This window comes from Lepidochelys kempii, chromosome 8, assembly GCF_965140285.1.
Source record: "Lepidochelys kempii isolate rLepKem1 chromosome 8, rLepKem1.hap1, whole genome shotgun sequence".
In the NCBI taxonomy this organism is placed as follows: domain Eukaryota; kingdom Metazoa; phylum Chordata; order Testudines; family Cheloniidae; genus Lepidochelys; species Lepidochelys kempii.
Window position 1 is genome coordinate 29,961,174 of NC_136387.1, and position 19,511 is coordinate 29,980,684.

General features: G+C 41.7%; 1 protein-coding gene across 2 annotated transcripts in view; it reads right to left on the reverse strand.

The window, feature by feature from the left end:
- The window catches only part of SLIT3 (slit guidance ligand 3), an 801,478-nt gene that overhangs the window by 224,092 nt on the left and 557,875 nt on the right, over positions 1-19,511 (reverse strand). For both annotated transcript variants that reach the window (XM_073355953.2, XM_073355954.1), the window contains 2 exons: positions 14,661-14,732; positions 6,548-6,619 (listed from right to left, as the gene is read on the reverse strand). In XM_073355953.2, coding sequence (XP_073212054.1) covers positions 6,548-6,619; positions 14,661-14,732 — 144 coding nt within the window. The remainder of the gene's footprint in view (positions 1-6,547; positions 6,620-14,660; positions 14,733-19,511) is intronic.

The window sequence follows — 19,511 nt, forward strand, 5'->3', positions numbered from 1 at the left end:
ACATGCTGGCAATGGAAGGAGCTTGGGGCCTTATACTGGATAAGCTCTTCTCCCTCTTGGTTTGTGCTAAAGAATTCACTGCCAAGGCAGGAAGTGCTGTTCTAAGGAGCTGGGATGTTATAATCAGTTTTAGATTGAGCACTAGGAGATTTCTTGTTTGAAAAGGATTTTTTATTTTTTTAAGAAAAAGTCTGGTGGCCCTGTAGTGCATGGGCCACTAGTCACGTTTAAGAGATTGGATTTTGTGTAGCGTGTGCATCTGCTGCTGTAATTAGCATCCCTATGTTTAGAAAACTACTGCACACCTGTTTTCTTCTATTCTACTCTAACTGTGGTGGGAAGAGTACCCTGCCTCATCACTGAGGCCTTGTGCCACTCAACTAATTACAGGAGAGTTTGGATTGGGTAAGCTACTATATAAGGGGCATCCACTGGTCAGTTGTTAGAAAAACATTCTTGACAGCCTTGCAGATAGGCACTTTCACTCTCCTGGAAGTAGAGAGAGCACCTGAAGTGCAGTCAGCTAAGAAGGAGCAGACAATGGGGGCTGTGGAAGAAAAGGAAAAGAATTCAAACAGTGGTGTTTTTTTGAATGGGCACAAAGTTGCCTACTTTCATTTCTGCATTAGTTTGTCTCCTTCCTTTATCATGGTTTTAACTCTGAAAGCTACAAGACCACCTGTACCATATGCAGATTTAATCTCAATGTCAGCAAATATTCTTATCAGACAACCTAATCACATTCAATATAAAGATAAGAAAAATTACTCGGCTAAGACAGGTTTCAGAGTAACAGCTGTGTTAGTCTGTATTCGCAAAAAGAAAAGGAGTACTTGTGGCACCTTAGAGACTAACCAATTTATTTGAGCATAAGCTTTCGTGAGCTACAGCTCACTTCACAGCTCACGACAATGCTAAGACAATGCACTGTAGACAATCAGAAAATGGAGCTGAATAATGTCACTGGGCCACCAGGGCTCCAAAAATAATGGACCACTTAAAAAAAAGTGAGTGAATTGTATATTGTTCTGTTAAGATACGGATATTCAGTCCTGTCTGCAAAGGCCTATACTTTAAGAATTTAGGTGTAACAGATATTCAGGCCTGTCTGCAAAGGTCTATACTTTAAGAATTTAGGTGTATTCTTATCACTTACCTAGTTATAGAGGTATAAAGGAAAGAATCAAAATCACAGTCTGCCTGTTTACAGGCTCTCTCTTACAGTGACAGTCTGAGGTCCTGTTCTTAGGCTAAGATCTTTGGCTAAATAGCAGAGGCAGCCATAAGCTAGGAAGCGACCGGTCACATCCTCACATTCCAAACTAGTCACACTGAAATAAGGCAATCTGGGGCTGTTAGAAAGGTGATCTGATCTATGACCTCCTGTCATAAATATAAAGGGAAGGGTAAACCCCTTTGAAATCCCTCCTGGCCAGGGGAAAGCTCCTCTCACCTGTAAAGGGTTAAGAAGCTAAAGGTAACCTCGCTGGCACCTGACCAAAATGACCAATGAGGAGACAAGATACTTTCAAAAGCTGGGAGGAGGGAGAGAAACAAAGGGTCTGTGTCGGTCTGTATGCTGGTTTCTGCCAGGGATAGACCAGGAATGGAGCCTTAGAACTTTTAGTAAGTAATCTAGCTAGGTATGTGTTAGATTATGATTTCTTTAAATGGCTGAGAAAAGAATTGTGCTGAATAGAATAACTATTTCTGTCTGTGTATCTTTTTTGTAACTTAAGGTTTTGCCTAGAGGGGTTCTCTATGTTTTTGAATCTAATTACCCTGTAAGATATCTACCATCCTGATTTTACAGGGGGGATTTCTTTATTTCTATTTACTTCTATTTTTTATTAAAAGTCTTCTTGTAAAACACTGAATGCTTTTTCATTGTTCTCAGATCCAAGGGTTTGGGTCTGTGGTCACCTATGCAAATTGGTGAGGCTTTTTATCCAACATTTCCCAGGGAAGGGGGGGTGCAAGTGTTGGGAGGATTGTTCATTGTTCTTAAGATCCAAGGGTCTGGGTCTGTAGTCACCTAGGCAAATTGGTGAGGCTTTTTACCAAACCTTGTCCAGGAAGTGGGGTGCAAGGTTTTGGGAAGTATTTTGGGGGGAAGGACGCGTCCAAACAGCTCTTCCCCAGTAACCAGTATTAGTTTGGTGGTGGTAGCGGCCAGTCCAAGGACAACGGGGGGAATATTTTGTACCTTGGGGAAGTTTTGACCTAAGCTGGTAAAGATAAGCTTAGGAGGTTTTTTTCATGCAGGTCCCCACATCTGTACCCTAGAGTTCAGAGTGGGGGAGGAACCTTGACACCTCCAGAGAAAAGGAAGAGCCTAGAAGATGTAAATGGAAATTTAGTTTGATAGTTTTCTGTTCGGTAAGAACTCACTTATCAATAGACACAGCTGGGAAACCCTTATGTCTTTATAGATGTAGTTGTAAAATCTTCACTTCTGTATTGTTTTGTCATTATAGTTCCCACTTTGCTATTGTTTATTTGCATGGTCTCTGTCTGGTTCTGTGATTGTTTCTGTCTGCTGTATAATAAATTTTGCTGGGTGTAAAATAATTAAGGTGGTGGGATATAATTGGTTGGCTAATCATGTTACAATATGTTAGGATTGGTAAGTTAAATTTCAGTAAAATGATTGGTTAAGGTATAGCTAAGCAGAACTCAAGTTTTACTATATAGTTTGCAGTCAATCAGGAAGTAAGGAGGGAATGGGGGTGGGGAAATTGGAATCATGTTTTGCTAAGGGGGGAATGGGAACAGGGACATAAGACTCTGTGGTGTCAGAGCTGGGAAGGGGGACACTGAGGAAGGAAACTGGAATCATGCTTGCTGGAAGTTCACCCCAGTAAATATCGAATTGTTTGCACCTTTGGACTTTGGGAATTGTTGCTCTCTGTTCATACAAGAAGGACCAGGGAAGTAAGCGGGTCAAGGAATAAGCCCCTAACATGTTCCCTCTTGTTCTGCTCCATTTGGTAGTGCCATAGGATGGGGACTGGCCCTTTAAGGGGAGTTGACTTCAGCCCCACCTATGCCTAGTTATCGGCCTCCCAGTTGATGGGCCTGGGCTAGTGTCTGGCTCAGGTGACCATGCATCAGATATTAATAGCCTAGGGTTAGGACTTCCTATAAGAGGGAGCCAGTTCCATCATGGAGGAAGATCAAGTTCAAGGAAAGACCTGAGGGAAATCTTTCTAAAAATGCCCAGATTCTGGAGTGGGCCTGGTGAGCTTCCCAGCTCAGACAGAGCTAGAACCTGATGCACAGAAACAAGGTTAAGGAGAAGGTACATCAGCAGGGAGCAGATTTCAGAGTAGGAGCCGTGTTAGTCTGTATCCACAAAAAGAAAAGGAGTACTTGTGGTACCTTAGAGACTAACAAATTTATTTGAGCATAAGCTTTCTTGAGCTACAGCTCACTTCATTGGATGCATGCAGTGGAAAATACAGTGGGGAGATTTTATATACAAAGAGAACAATGGGTTTGCAATCCAGTTTGCAATTAATTCCAATTCAGCAGTCTCTCCTTGGAGTCTCTTTCTAACCCAGGAACCTATCTTTGCAACAAAGCCCGTTGCCAACTGTGTCCACATATCTATTCAGGGGACACCATCATAGGGCCTAATCACATCAGCCACACTATCAGAGGCTTGTTCACTTGCACATCTACCAATGTGATATATGCCATCATGTGCCAGCAATGCCCCTCTGCCATGTACATTGGTAAAACTGGACAGTCTCTACGTAAAAGAATTAATGGACACAAATCAGACGTCAAGAATTATACCATTCAAAAACTAGTCAGAGAACACTTCAGTCTCTTTGGTCACTCGATTACAGACCTAAAAGTGGCAATTCTTCAACAAAAAACCTTCAAAAACAGATTCCAACCAAAGACTGCTGAATTGGAATTAATTTGCAAACTGGATACAATTAACTTAGGCTTGAATAAAGACTGGGAATGGATTGTCATTACATAAAGTAAAACTATTTCCCCATGTTTACTCCCTCCCACCCGCATTGTTCCTCAGAGATTCTTGTCAACTGCTGGAAATGGCCCACCTTCATTATCACTACAAAAGGTTTCTCTCCCCCACCCCCATTCTCCTGCTGGTAATAGTTCACCTTACCTGATCACCTTTCTTACAGTGTGTATGGTAACACCCATTGTTTCATGTTCTCTGTGTATATAAAATCTCCCCACTGTATTTTCCACTACATGCATCCGATGAAGTGAGCTATAGCTCACAAAAGCTTATGCTCAAATAAATTTGTTAAGTCTCTAAGGTGCCACAAGTACCCCTTTTCTACCAGCAGGGAGGTATCTGTAAGGGAGCCAGAAGAGACCCATGGGTAGGAAATCAGCACTCCCTACCAACCAGATGGAAAGGCCTGACTGCAGTGACCTGTGAAGAATAGCAGGAGCAAAACCTTAAGAGAGAGTTGAGTGCCCAGGAGGTGTATAATAGACTAGTGAGCCTCCAGGAGGAGCCCAGGAATTTCTAGTTTTGAATTTAACTACCTGTGTGTTGCCGGCACCCAGTGCCGACAGGCTGAACAACAGCTTGAGTGGTTTGTTACCCGGTGTGCTATATTTAATAATTATAACGGGGTGGAGAAGCAGAAAAGTTTAACTACCTGTGTGTAAATCATTCAGTTCCTGCAAGGGGACAGCAATTAGACCACCAGAGGTAGTGGTTGGTTTGGCTACAGATGGAGGCAAACTGAGGCAGAGGCAGTGTCCAACACTGGATGACGAAAGACCCTGCTATAGGCAACTTCCCTCCTTTTATCCTCCTTTTGCTGCTTCTGGCCAAAACTATCCCTATCTCCTTTATGTACTACTAGAGTTTTAGGCCTCATCTATACTTTACCTGAACTGGTCTGGAACAGTTTTAAACCAGTTAAGGCTCATTTGGTTTAAACAGAGTTTTGGATGACAAGCCAAAGAATTCCTAGTCCCCTTACTGGTTCTGGGGGAAGTTGAAGTGTTATTGATGCATTCGAGCATGGTTTTGGTTCTGGCTTCCCTCCTGTACCCCAGTGTGCCACCCCAGCCGCTGAGGCCAACTTGTGGGCTTGTGTCAATTCTACCTAAACTTGAATGCCTTTCAGCTTGGCAGGGCATTAGCAGTGGAGGTGCCTTGACTCTGAAAGTCGACTCTATCTGTTTGCCTAGAGCACAAGCCTGTTGAACAGTGCTAGTCTAGTACCGTGCCAAATTACATTATTCAGTGAACATCCCTTTTTTTCAATGAATCATTTGCTAACACTTGTGTGGGATCTGACCAGATCTATAGCAGGTTGACTGGCAACAGAATACTAAAATCCATAAAAGCGGCAAAGAGTCCTGTGGCACCTTATAGACTCACAGACGTATTGGAGCATAAGCTTTCTGTGGGTGCCACAGGACTCTTTGCCACTTTTACAGATCCAGACTAACACGGCTATCCCTCTGATACCTAAAATCCATAAATTATTCAATAAATAATGGTATTTGGCATTCTACCAGGTGTATTTAGGAAACAGGATAAAGCCCATCTTTTAGTATTCTGCTTCAAGGGCTTAATACAGTATATAGTTGAACGCTGATAAGTCTTTCTATATTTGCATTGATCAAAAAGTTACACAGGTTATTTACTAATGCTGTTCGGCACCCAGAAAATGCAGTGATAGCAGCATTTGTAAAGTGCATAAACTGTGTTTAAGCCAACTCCATAATGGCTAGGCTAGTGGTCTCTATTCCAAATTAATCTAAATTGGCTTAAACCATATTTCATATTAACTCAGGTAATGCTATTCCAAAGCTTTAAACTCCTCTTCCGACCAGGACTTCTTCCCAACACTTTGCCTTTGGTTCATTTTCCTTTGCAGCAAATGACCTTGTATTGTCTCGTCTTTGTTATTACAAGCTTTTAAAACAGAACTTAAATAGAACTAGTGGTGTAAGCTGGCTAAAATTCAGAAATATTCAAACTCAGCTGGAGACCATGAACAGTTTCGGTTTTCAAAAAAGAAAATATTAGTTATCGAGATTCTGTTTTCCACATTTGGTTTTTGTAGGAAGTAATATTTTAGTCTATGTACCTTGTTGATAAAAATAGTACTTACAGGTCAGAAATAAAAACATTTTCTTGATTGGCTGAGGTCCTTCATTTTGTAATTTGAAAAAAGGAAAACAGAATCTGAATGCTGCTGAGAAAATGGAAGAGGGCGCTGGTGTAGAAAAGGTTTCCCCCCCCAAGATCTTTATAAAAGCACCACAGAAAAGTGACTTTGACTTTTGGACACCAAGACAAGGTGGGCAATAAACCTACATAACCATATACAACACAGTTACAAAAAGAATACACTCATTCAAACTGTAAACTGTTCCCTCTTCAAGTCTGCACGATCAATTTCTCATTTACGAAAGATTAGGTTCTTCACACTAGTTGATGATTGTGCACAGAAACAAAGCATCACCAGCCACCACTTACTCTATCTTTTTTACATTCAGATTCTCCCCAAACAACTCATTCAGCTCTACTTACAACGAGGTGAGTGATTTCAAGCCATGGAATGCATCAGGAGCAATGTCAGATACTTGATTCTTGCTGATGTCTCTGTAAAGATATGGGGGGGGGGGGGATGACAGATTATTTGTAAATAGGAATTTCTTGAAAAAAGTTAGATTTTTTCAGTGTAATAAGCACTTTATTACTTATTTCATTATTATTGTTATTTATTTGTATTATCCGAGCATTTGGGAGCCCTGATCACCATGAACCCATTGTGATTGGCATTGTACAAACACAGAACACAAAAATGGTTCCTGATCCAAAGAGCTTACAACTGCAGTTTAAGATAAGGGAGAACAGATGGACACAGACAGATGGGGGAATTCAAGAAAATAATGTGACAAGATTGGTCAGCATGATAGGCCATGTTATCAGCTCAACAGTACTCTAAGTGTTGTCAAGCTTTTAGCAGGCATCATGGCAAAGGAGAGTTTTAAGGAGGAATTGAACAATGAGGTGGCTTTGAAATTATTTACAGAGAGCATCTCCCAAGTAGAAGAAGCAGCATGGAAAAAAGCACAGCAAGGCTTGTTTGAAAATTTAACAAGTGGGCAACCGAGGCTGGTATCATTAGCTAATCAGAGGCAGGAGTCAATTTTTCCAGACTGAAACGATAGATAGGATGGCAATCGGGTATGAAAGGCTATGAAAGTGAAGACAAGTAGTTTATGTGTAATGCAGTAGAGAAGGGGGCACAGTGGAGGGATACAAAGAGAGGGGTGACATGGTCAAAGCAATGGGCTAGAAAAATGAGCTCTACAGTAGTATGCTGAATGGATATGAGCAGGACAAGACTGTATTTGTCAAGGCCAGAGAAGAAGATGTTGCTGTAATCAAGATGAAAGATAGTGACAGCCTGGACAAGAATTTTAGCTTCATAAACAAAACAAAACAAAATGTGTTAGCCCTGTTTAGGGTTAATCATTGGTTAGAGAAGATAACCATCCTAAGCAATGTAGCACTGGGTTAACAGATAAGAGTCTTTCCTGTACCAGATTTCTGTTTGGCAGTAGTGTATGCTTGTATAGGGGAACAGCTCAGCCATTTCTCTGATTTTAAAGACCAGCCTTAGTGCCACTCAGAACTGGTGCTGGGCAGTAATAAATTGTGCCACTGGTGTAAGGCTCTTAATGAACACTCTGGTCCGTTGCGGATGAGCAGAGCACATTCAACTGCACCTCTCATCCAAGGGGAACTCAGCTGGGCATTTAAAACCTAGATAATGACCCTAATTCTGCCACCAGCATGGTATAAAGGGACCATAAATCACTACAGAATCTGGCCAAGGCATTAGGTTTCAGTAAGGTCCCCTTCACACTCCCATTACAGCTGCGCTGGGGGATCCAGTCACAACATGCTTTCACTGTTTCAACAGAAGTTTTGAAAATGCTAGTCTGAAAGAAACAAACAAATGAAGGCTGTAGAACAATTAGTTTGTTTGTAAATGGGACCAAATTCTATTAGATCCCTGTTAAAGACCCAGTCCATCCTTTTCTACAGGTGGGATATAAACATGTGCTGTGTGCCCCAACATGGCTAGGATGTCAAATCATCTTCTCCAAGTTACTTAGAACATGCCGAATGTTCAGCATATAAACTGTTCCATTGCCTTCCTTTGGAATGGTAACTGCTTATATCAACACTGACTCTGTTCCATGATTGTTCAGGCTAGTACAATCCGACACGGGTAGTATTTCACATACTACATTTCCATTGTTACTCCATTTCTGCTAGAAGACATGTTCAGAACAGTGGATGGGCTTATTCAATAAACTTCATTTCAGTAGCAGTATCCTAACATCTCTTTAGGAATCTACAAGGAATAAGGTTTTCTCACAAAGCTCTTAACAAAGTGATTGATCTAATAATGTTTCCCACTACAGCTTTTTGCTTCACTTTTGTCCACTGGAGTTTCATTTTTGTGGTTTTTCTTAGGCTATACTCACCACAGTCAAGTCTGCTAAAGAAGAACCCCTTTCATTCCCCTCTGAAATCTGTTTAGGAAATCAGTTAACGTTGACTGCCCTTTGTGTCTAGACAGTAAGATGCAAATAGCAGCCTTCATAGAAATAGCCAAATTTCTTGGCACAAAGTTTGTACTATGGCATCTATCCAGGAATATTTTTGAACCCATTACAATGGAGCAGAGCAATGTGATAGACCAGAACCCTAACATCTGAAAGGGGAACCCTATTTCGGAATCAAACATCTCAGTGCAGCCTGTTTCTGTATATATCACATTTTGATTGAAACAAAAGATTTTGTCCCACCTCCCCCTCTCCAATTTAGGATGTTAATCTGGGTATAACTAATGATGCCTGACCCTGCATAAATAGCATGGGAGATGACATTCACCCACCTCTTGCGGATGTGGTATGATCAGCATTAGAAGATAATTAGACACATTATTTCCTTTCCATTAGAGCCAAGGCTCCAGTGCTGTTACTTAGATAGCACGGCTGAATCTCCTCCTGCCTTGATTGAGGCACAGGATTCAATTAAGATTTTGCTCTTCTTTTTGTTTCCTTTCTATGGCCTGCTGTTTTGTGGTAAGTTCACTCCACTCTAGTGCTTGATTTACATCAAGAAAGAGCGGGTACACGCTTTCCTAACCTTTCATTACTAAGTCAGTTTAGGTCACAGAGCACATGGTTTTGGATATCACTAGAATCACGGAGTGGAACTGCAGCTCTTTAGCTGGGAATTTAATAGACTGATCAGGATTCCATCTAGGCAGAGAATTCATTAACCATCTCAAAGTCTCATCTCCTTATGCCCATGACAACACATAAATGATTTACTTTTTGACAAGGTTCATAAACATACTCTTGAGCAGTGGTGGGCAACCTTCAGCCTGTGGGCCGGATGCAGCCCATCATGGTAATCTGCTGGCGGGCCGCAAGATAGTGTTGATATTGACCGTCCGCAGGCACGGCCGCCCGCAGCCCCCAGTGGCCACGGTTCACCGTTCCCAGCCATTGGGAGCTGCGGGAAGCGGTGCAGGCTGCAGGGATGTGCTGGCAGCCGCTTCCCGCAGTTCCCATTGGCCAGGAACAGCAAACCGCAGCCACCGGGAGCTGCGGGCAGCCATGCCTGCGGATGGTTCATGTAAACACTGTCTCGCAGCCAGCCAGTGGATTACCCTGCTGGGCCGCATGGATTGCCCACCACTGCTCTTGAGGGTGACTGCATGCAGCTGCTGTATAGGAGTGCAAATTGCTTCTATCTCTGCAGCAGGGTAGAAGGCATATCTTGTGCTTCTTGTAGAGCATATGAAGATGATTTAAGTTTCTTTACTGCCCTCTGTAAGAGCTTTTGAGACAAACTACTGAATAATGTTTAGAGCTGGTTGAAAAATGAAAAACAAACAAACCCACAATTCATAAAATAATTTGAGAAACAGTCATATTGCAACATTAGTTGGATGGGTGTGAAACTTTGTGACCTGTTTATTGTTAAGATGAAAAGTGTTAATGTTAAATATCAGAAAGAAGTGCAGTTATATTGTTATAGCCACACCTTTCTGGGGGCTGGAGTCCTCAGTCTTGTGCCCAAAATGCACCCGAGAAGCACAGGTAAAATAGTAGGAGATGGCTTAGTGATGTTTCTATAAATTTTCAAATCCCTAGACTATGCAACCATATATTTGACTACTAGAAGGGTGAAATCTTCCTTCTGAGCTAGATAAATTGAGCTGCAGTAGTTACCCATGTGTGGAGGCATGAATAACTGTACTGAGGTCCATGACAGATGAAAAGTTGCAACCAAGAGAAGATGGCATAAGTTCTCTTGGCTACTGCTGCTACCTGAACATCCAGAGGCAGTTAAGGATCCGCTCTAAATAGTGAGTTTTAACTAAAGGCAAACATAACTTCTCAATCCACGGAACAGCTATAACTTTTCCCCTCTCCTCAGGATGTTGCCCTCATCCCACCTGTCTGATTTAGATTGAGCCTCAGCTAACCAGCTCTAACTCAAGGTCTAATCTTAGCCACACACTGGGAAACAAAAACTTCACCATCTTTTAGGAAACTGAGCTAAGTACCGTCAAAATACTGAAATAGTCCTTTTCCCCTAACATCCTCACATGTACATGGAACAGCAGAAGAAGTAGGATAGAACCTTCTGGTACTCCACAGCACTAGCATAATATCACCCTCTGATTGCTTTCAGAGAAAGAATGGAGGAACTTTTGTTCTCCTTGGTATACTCTTAGGATCCCCAGACATGTTATTAATCCCTCTGATATCAAAGGCTCCTGCCATTTCTAAAGAATCAGCATGAACAAATGCACTTTTCCCCACATTAGAAGGTCATCAGCCAATGAGGCCAGCACAGTTTCCATGTCATTCCATAACTAGGTCTAACAGCAGAGAGAAAGGAGCTAAGAAAATCTGAAGACTTCTGATGATTCCAGAGCTGTCTAATTGTAATCTGCTCAACACTATCTCCCAAAATATTAAGATTAGAGACATGACTGGTGAGCCTTTTAGTATTAAGAGCGAGTTTCTTGACCACAGTTCATGCTTGTATTAGTAATACTAGAATCTTGCAGTCCCAAATGGAGATGGCAATAACCACCAACAGTAATGGAACAAATAGATCTCCACTAGATTTCACAAACCCTGGTGAGCACTGGTCCAGATTACAGATCCTCACTGTTCCACAACAATTCTGAACCTCACTAAAGAGACAGAAGCAACGTTACAGCAGAGAAATGTCACATTTATTCTACCACACACTGACAAGGACATCTCTTGATCTCCATAGAAGCCATCTCTTCAGTGTCAATAAAGTGTGTGAAGCACTTGGGGATTTCCTTGCTAAAAGTGGATAAATAATGTTAAATTAACATCTGGCATAATGGTTTACTGTCTCACTGTCATGGCAGGAATAGTAATAAGGCTGTGTAGAATCAGAACTGCAATAAAGGCTGTCTTTCCCATATGTACATTTATATACATTTGTAAATGGCAAAGACCTATTTTTAATGATACTACTTAACAGTATTTTCAAGAATAATCTCAAAGCCTATGCCAACAGTGCTTCAAAAGCCTATTAATGTAACTTGCTAATGGAATTCTTGCACACAAAACCTTTACTGTTATCCTTTTCATAATAAGCACCACTGTGCATTGTCCTGAATGGTTAGGGAAAAAAGCATCATTTTCTATATCTTGACAGTTGGAAGGCACCAATCATGAAAACATAAATAACAATAAAGGATCATCAAGTTCTAATATTACTAATACCTCAGAAAAAAATTAAAATAGTAACAAATAATGAAAGAGTTACAGGTTATTTACAATTCCTCAACTCTGGGAACTTGATGACCCTGGATTGGTGGCACAGTAACTTAACCCAATAGCCACTGTTCAACATGGGATCATGTCAAAGAGCATTAACTATTTGGTATTTCAGTTCTTATGTGAAACAATTTGATAGGATCAATCTTACTCATATCAAGCAGTCGTTCACATAAAACCCCCCACTACCCACGGTGCCTTCATGAGCAGCCTCAGCAAGGGGCCAGGGACACTGAATTAGTCCTCATCCCCAGAGGTGTCTGGTGCAGAGGAGTGTTGACGCACATTGATGGGATGGCAAGTTTAGCAGAAGCTTGTTTTACCATGATTTTGGGTTTAGTACTACTTCCAGAAGCACACAACAATTTCCATTGCTGTGTCCGTCCAGCATCTCTCATATGAGCCTCAACTTCACGTCTGGGGAGAAATATATATATACCTCCAAATTCTGTTCTTTTACTATTGATGTAAATCTAGGGCAGCTATATTGAACATAATAGATTAGGGTTCTTTTAGGTTTATACAGCCTAGAATATTTGTTTTGAAAACCAACCTAATTTGGATACTTAAGAAAACAAGGGCATACAATATATTGTTACAAAAGTTCAAACCCCTCTTGTAAGAACCATCTCTCCTGCCCAACCAATGGCAACTAAATTAAAGTGATGCAGACAGACAGGGTGACCATATTTCCCTATGCTGAATATAAGACACCTGGTAAAATTACTTGTATTCAAGCGAGTTCAGTGGCAATCGACCAGAACTATGCAGTACAAACATTCAAATTAACATCAAACTGACTGAGCCCCTATTAAAAAGAATCCAAGTAGGCAGTACTTCTTTTTATTTACCTTATCTTTAAGGCTTTAGGGTTCACACAGGGAGGGGTCATACACACACTCCACACACACACTGGGAGAGGTGACACACCCACGCTCCCGTACACCTCTCTCACACAGGGGAGAACTGACCCTCCTTGCTTGGCGCTCTCCACCCTCCATTCCTGGCTGGGCCACTGGGACGGTCCCGCCTCTCCTATTACTTGGCACCGCATCTTCCTGAGGCAACATGTGGGGAGGGGGCATGTAGGGTCACATGAACCCCTCCAGATTTCTGCCAGAGTTCACACCAGAATGTGGCCATCAGCAGTCTTTTGGCACTGTGTGGGAGGGAAGGGACAGGAGCTGCTTCCAGCCACAGGGGAGTTTGGGGGCAGGATGACCTGGACCATGTCTTTGCAGGACTCATTTCTTCCCCCACTAACCTCCCCTCCCTGTGACGGGAAGTACCTTGTCTCTTCCTGCCTGCACAGTGTCGAAAGGCAGCTAGAAGACATGGCTGCTGCTGCTGGTCACTGACATAACCCAGCCGCCTCCTCTCCCCCGGCTACATTGCGGGCAGGAAGAGATTAAGCCCTAAGGATGCATTGTGCACCAGGGCCCAGGGAATCTTACTGCGGGGCTTCAGCAAACCTGGTCAGAGAGGTGGCTCAGCAGGGGAGGGTGCCTAGGAGATGGAGCAGCCCCACGCTCTCTGGGGGCAGGACCCAGGGTAGGCGGTCAAGGTGAAGAGGGTGCTAAGCCCTTGTCCGGGGGGCTGCTGTGGACCCTGCAGGGTCGGGGCACGAACAGGCTGGAAATCGCTTCCGCCACTCCCCCACCACTCCAGAGCTTAGCTGACGGGTGGAGAAGCTTCCCCGTGCCAGGGCTGTGTGTGACTATGGCACACACAGGGCTCAGCTCCTCGTAGTCAGTCCCTGGGCCAGAGGGTCTTGGGCTTTCCTGGGGTGCTGGCCTAGCCAGAGATAGTGAGGGAAGGAAAAGCCTGCTGGCCAGGCTGTTACTGAGCTGAGCACTCTGACCAGGGGCTGGTTCTCTGCGCAATGCTAGGAATAGGACACGCGCTGCTGGGGGAGATAGGGAGGAGCAGCGGCGCTGGAGGGACGGGGTGAAGGGGCAAAGCAGGGAGAGGACAGTGATAGGGGGAGCATGTAAATGGCTGATGGGTGGGCAGCATTGGCGGCACATAACTGGCTACTGCCTGGCACCTGCCTGCACTCACCAGCGACCACAGCTTGCAGCCAGTGCCAGCTGGAAAGAGGACGGAGGGTGGGGCCATGCTGGCCAAGAGCCGGCACGCAGCAAAGGGCTGCGCTGACAGACCAGCAGCAGGATCAGCCAGCCCCATGCACTGCAGCTTTGCCCCACCACCAGCCTTGCACACCCACTCCCATCATTGGCCACTGGACCCCCACTCACTGCTGGTGGGGGGGAGGCTGGCGAGCAGGGATCCAGCCAGCAGCAGGACCCACCAGTACTGATGGGGAAAGACAGAAAATATGGGATAATTTGCCCATTTTTAAGAAAAAGTCAGGACAACTGCAGAAGGGCTTAAAAACAGGACTGCCCCTTTAAAAACGGGACATCTGCTCACCCTACAAATAGATGTCTGAATGCAGAAGAGAAAATAATTATAACTCAAAATCTTCTCTGAGGAAAGGAATTCAATGTTTGGAAAGAAATAAAGGGGACAACAATTAATTACTTCATATGCTACACAATAGAGAAATGAATCTGCATGTTATTAAGGATTTCATGCACTGTTAAGCATCCTGGGCCAATTCCATGCTGCTTTATACTTTGAAAAAGAGTTTATCTATACAACCCTCAGTAGTTTCAACACAGAATTTGGTCTTTTATTTGAAAAATAAAGAAGATAAAGTTCAAAATAGTGCAAGCTACAAGTATCACTCTTACATGTAGTCTTATTTTTAAACTTACATTCTCTTAAGTTTCTTGTACTGGGAAAAAGCTCCAGTGGGAATTGTTTTGATGGAATTCTGTTCCAAGCGTCTAAAAACAAACAGAGTAATATAAACATTAAATATAAGATTGTAACGCAGGAATAACATTAAATGTTATAACTTTTTTTGTACAAAAATATAAAACTATATTTGAAACAGATTTTCTTTTGAAAGCCACTAAAATTCAGCAAATGGCTTTTTTAGGAAACAAATTCATCTTTCTGACTAATCAAATTTCGACCAAAAAAAGAAAACCCAATTACGAAGTATGTCACAGTAAGATGGTAAATTTAGTTCTGTGGGAGCTAAGCTCACTTTGTCCTTTCTCAAGATAGACACATTGCAAATCACCACCTGCATCTTCAGGGCCAACCGAATTAACAGAAGATTTCTGATGTATATTGTAATATTTCTCACTAAGGATAAGGAAAAAAATATCATTTCCCTCCATGTACAAAGCAGTTATTACAAAAGGATGGCAAATTTCCACCTCAAAGAAGTTGCTCTATTATTCTTCTCTGAAGTAGATAAAGGATGCTTTCAAGCTGAGATCTAAGACAATACTTTTTATGCATATGTCCACAACTCCCAATATAGTTACTTAAGATAGAATTTGGTCTGCAATGTCAGACCACTAGACCATGTTCTCTCATGGATAAGTAGATCTGTTTGTAAAGCATGGGGGTAAAAGCAAGGAACTCTTAAGTTCTAGACCTGGCTATGTCATTAACTCACTGTGTCACTTTTTTAGACAAGGCCTTATAAATAACTTCTGTATCAGTTTTCCCATTCATAATTTGGGAATAATAATGCCTTATTATCTACCTCACATAGGTGTTGCAAGGATTAGTATCTATTTGTGATATACTTTGAAAAAAGAAAATGCTAGATAAAAAGCATAAGGTTTTTTGCCTCTTTTGATGCCACTCAAGAAATAAAAGGAGAGGTCCCAAGAGAGGAAACAAAACACTTTTTTCACTACCTTAGAATACTAGGGTCTATTTTTAATGCCATATACAGAGAGGCATCCTATATAAAACACTATGGATGAGATTAACAGTAAAATAAAACACACAAGATTGACTGAGAAATATAAAACTTAAATGAGTTTCTGAAATATATTTTCATAAAAAAGTTTCTAAGTAGATATTTTAAAAGGTTCCCATAATCCTCAAGAACAGGCCTTGTGATCTCACAGGTTAATAATAAAAGTGAATCCCAATAAGCTAAACTCAAAATACTCAACTTATGTTATCAAAAATTCTTATATCCAAATCTGACACTGGCATTCAAGGCTATTAAGGCTCTATTTTACAAAAAGAAAAAAGAAAAGAAAAAAAAAAGATTTTTTTCCAAGAACTTCATAATATCCTGAGTTTTGACTATGTTGGCACGGTCACCAATCACTGTTGTTGGAAATGGTAGAGAGCTGAAATACAAAAGCACCTCACCGACCCCAAAGGGGCCAAGGCAACCCAACACACTCCTTTCTTTAAAAGAAAACATGGTGATAGGTACTTAAGAAAACAACTCCCTGAGATGACATGGAGTTAATCAGCATTGATTACTGCTGCAACCACATGGAAGAGAGAAACAAAAACGTGAAAGTATGAGTATGGAGATAAAATGCAGTGCAGCAAGAAGGTGAAGCATGTGTGTCTTAAAGGACTGCAGGAGAATGAAGAGGGAGCTTATGAAGCCTATAGCTCTTTGCTTCAGAGAATATCCTCCAAATGATCAGTGCCTGCAATGAGTAAACAAAAATCCCACTTCCCCCAATGCATTTTCACTATTTTGGCTGTTTTACAGGAAACAGTTTAGTGGAACTGAAAAACAAATAAAACAATGAGTATGTAGTCATTGCCATTAAACTTTACTGATACCATACCTATTTTGTGGATCCATTATCTCACTTAATTATCTCAATTATTCTGTGATTTAAGTCTCTGTATAAGATTTCCCTCCCAGTTAGTCCTAAATAGTATGGTACGCACATGCACTGGATTGCAGGGGAATGAACAGTGAAATGCAAATTGCTGCGGATATCAGCACACTGGTGTTTTAGTGTGCATGTGCTACCCAGAGTTGCAACAGACTTTTTCTAGACATTCGGAGGTCAACTTTTCAGTGAAGCCTTTTGCATTACAAACTCACAAAAGTTTGCCTGTGCACTAATTTCTATGAACAAAGTCTGGAGTTGTGCGCCAACTACCACTTTGCAGATACAAATTGGGGTTTCACATGCTTAAGAGGTGCATATCTATTTCCACAGGAGCAATCAATTGAACAGAATTGCAAGATGAGGTTAGCCTGGGTGAAAACTTGGCCCTGTATTAATAATTCTTTGAAGTACACAGGAAAATGTCACATAGAGAACAAAAGCAATGATATGTAAAAGATACCAACTCTCCTCCCTCTGCTTCCCCAACATGTACACACCCCAAATTGCAATCACTAGGGATTAAAGCCCACACCTCCTGCAAATGTGAAAAATAAATAACCTAGAGGAGGACAGAGTGGGGGGAAAGAAAGAGAAATTAGGATGCCAGAGGGCTGTCTCACAGGGAGTTGGCCAGTAACACTCAGAAGCAGCATTGAGTTCTTCACCACTCACCACAAATGAGGAGCAGATGGGCTGTAATGAAAATAGATGGTCAAGGGTGGTATCACATGCCGCTGTATTTTCAGTTTAGTTCCGCAATAAGCTCTTGATTTTATTTAATTTTTAAGAAGTCCTTTCCGTGGGGTTCTAGGCCGAACAGATGATGCTTAGTGGGCCCTATCATGATAATGTGGTCATGCAAGTAAGCATGTAGATTCCAAACTTGCCACAAAGCACAGTCAACATTTACTATATAATATTAAAAGGCATAATTGCAAAATCTGAAGTAGAAACTTGGGCTTTACAATTTCTTTATTCATAAATGCATGTTATGGAACTGTGGGTACAAGCTGAAAATGGCAATTCATTTTTATATTAATAGAAATGTGAAAAACGTAAGTGATTCACATTACTAGTTTGTACTACTACCTTGCCTGACCTCACTAGCTAGGCAACATGCGTACAGGTCAGTATTAGATGGGAGATATCCAAGGAACAATTAGGTTCTGTCAGAAGAACATTAGGTGCTGATGGTTCTGAGAGGTCACTCTTCACCCTGAGCCAGTGCTGACTCACCATGGAATAATGGGGAACAGTGGTGCTAGCAAGCACAATCTTTCAAATGAGATGGAAAATGGAGGTTCTTACCAGATCATGTAACACTTTGCACCCCCCCCCCCAAAAAAAAAGGTGTGTGGTAACCTGTACATCCTGGTTAAATTCTATTTTAAGAGTAGAGCTTGGCAGAATGAAATTGATCTAATTTGCATCTTCAGGTAGACAGCATTCTTTAGCCCATGTTCTAGTGTGTTGGATGGGGTTGCTGTATGTTGTTAAAGAGCAAATTTTTTTCTGCCGCAGAGGAGACAGATTTCAGTGGTTGGTGAAGGAATATTAGGAAACAATTTTTGAGAGGCATTCTGAGATCTTCTGATGAAAGATGCAAGCACAAAATAATAATCTGTATTGGCTATTTGAACCCTTTCCCCCCTGTTCTAGATTTCTGTAGTTTGGATTTGAAGTCAAAATGTAAAAGTAAATAGTTGGAAAATAAAGAAAAAATTTCAGGAAAATTTATTTCCATTCTTCATCCAAATTTCATTTTCACTAACATTTTGCAACCAGCTGTGTTTAACAGACACAGCACCGAACAAGTGGAATCCATGAGAACACACTGTAAAGACTGATGGAATAAACTGACTCTATATGAAAGGTACTGTTCAACCTTCTCATGGGCTTTTGCTCATCCATTCAGTTATCCTCTTCATTCTGCCATGTCAGCTGCTGCCTGAGAACACCATTCATACTGCCCACATGTATTCTAGATGCTGCACTTCCCCCTTCTGACATGAAACAGTGTTGCGTCTGCCTTTGGAAGTTTTACTTTTAAAGCTTCAGTGACAGTGGATGTCAAAGGACAAAAGCAATTTCCTTTATTCTCCTCTAATAAAGTATCAGAGCCTGGAAAACGCAGAAGGCCTGATGGATTCAAATACATTTTTTTTTTCTAATAGTGTGACATGGGAGAAGATCTTTTTGATTTTTAAATGACTTTGTGGCACTAAGAGCAGATAGTAAACAAAACAGTTAGAAAAAGCAAGGGGGAAAGGATGCACTTAAAGGTGACAAATAATCCTCTGACAAAGAATAAGCACTCAAAATCCCATCCTAATCCATCTCAAGGTTCACTAAGGTGCAAATCTTTTCAAATCTCATCTGGTGCTTACACTACTCAAACACATGCAGGAAAACACAAAAAGATAAACAATCACCACCTAACGTAGCTTTCTTAGAGCCAGATCACATTCTTTGGAGTGACAAAGCCATTTGTCTTGAAGAGTAATGCCCATTACAGAGTGGGGGAGACAGCCATATTAATTTAGGCCTCAGCTATCTCATTTTCATGGGGGGAAAAAATAATTTGTTACTTGGCTTGCTAATGGAGCAGTTTGCTAGCAATTTTCCCATTTCAAACAACATCTCAGCCGCTAATGTGTAATGGTTTGTCAAGTCTACCCATAACACAGACAAATCACTAGCTTGGGAAAAAAGAGAGAGAGGGAGCGAAACATCAGTACTGATAATTCTTAGCTGTCAAATGAATAGAGTCTACAAATGAGACAGCCACGGTCTATTAACAGTGTTGTTCTGCTGTGCTTGAGATGTGTCAGAAAATGTCCCTTCCGCAAGAGGCAGCCATGAACGTCCCTGCTGGGAAAGCATAAA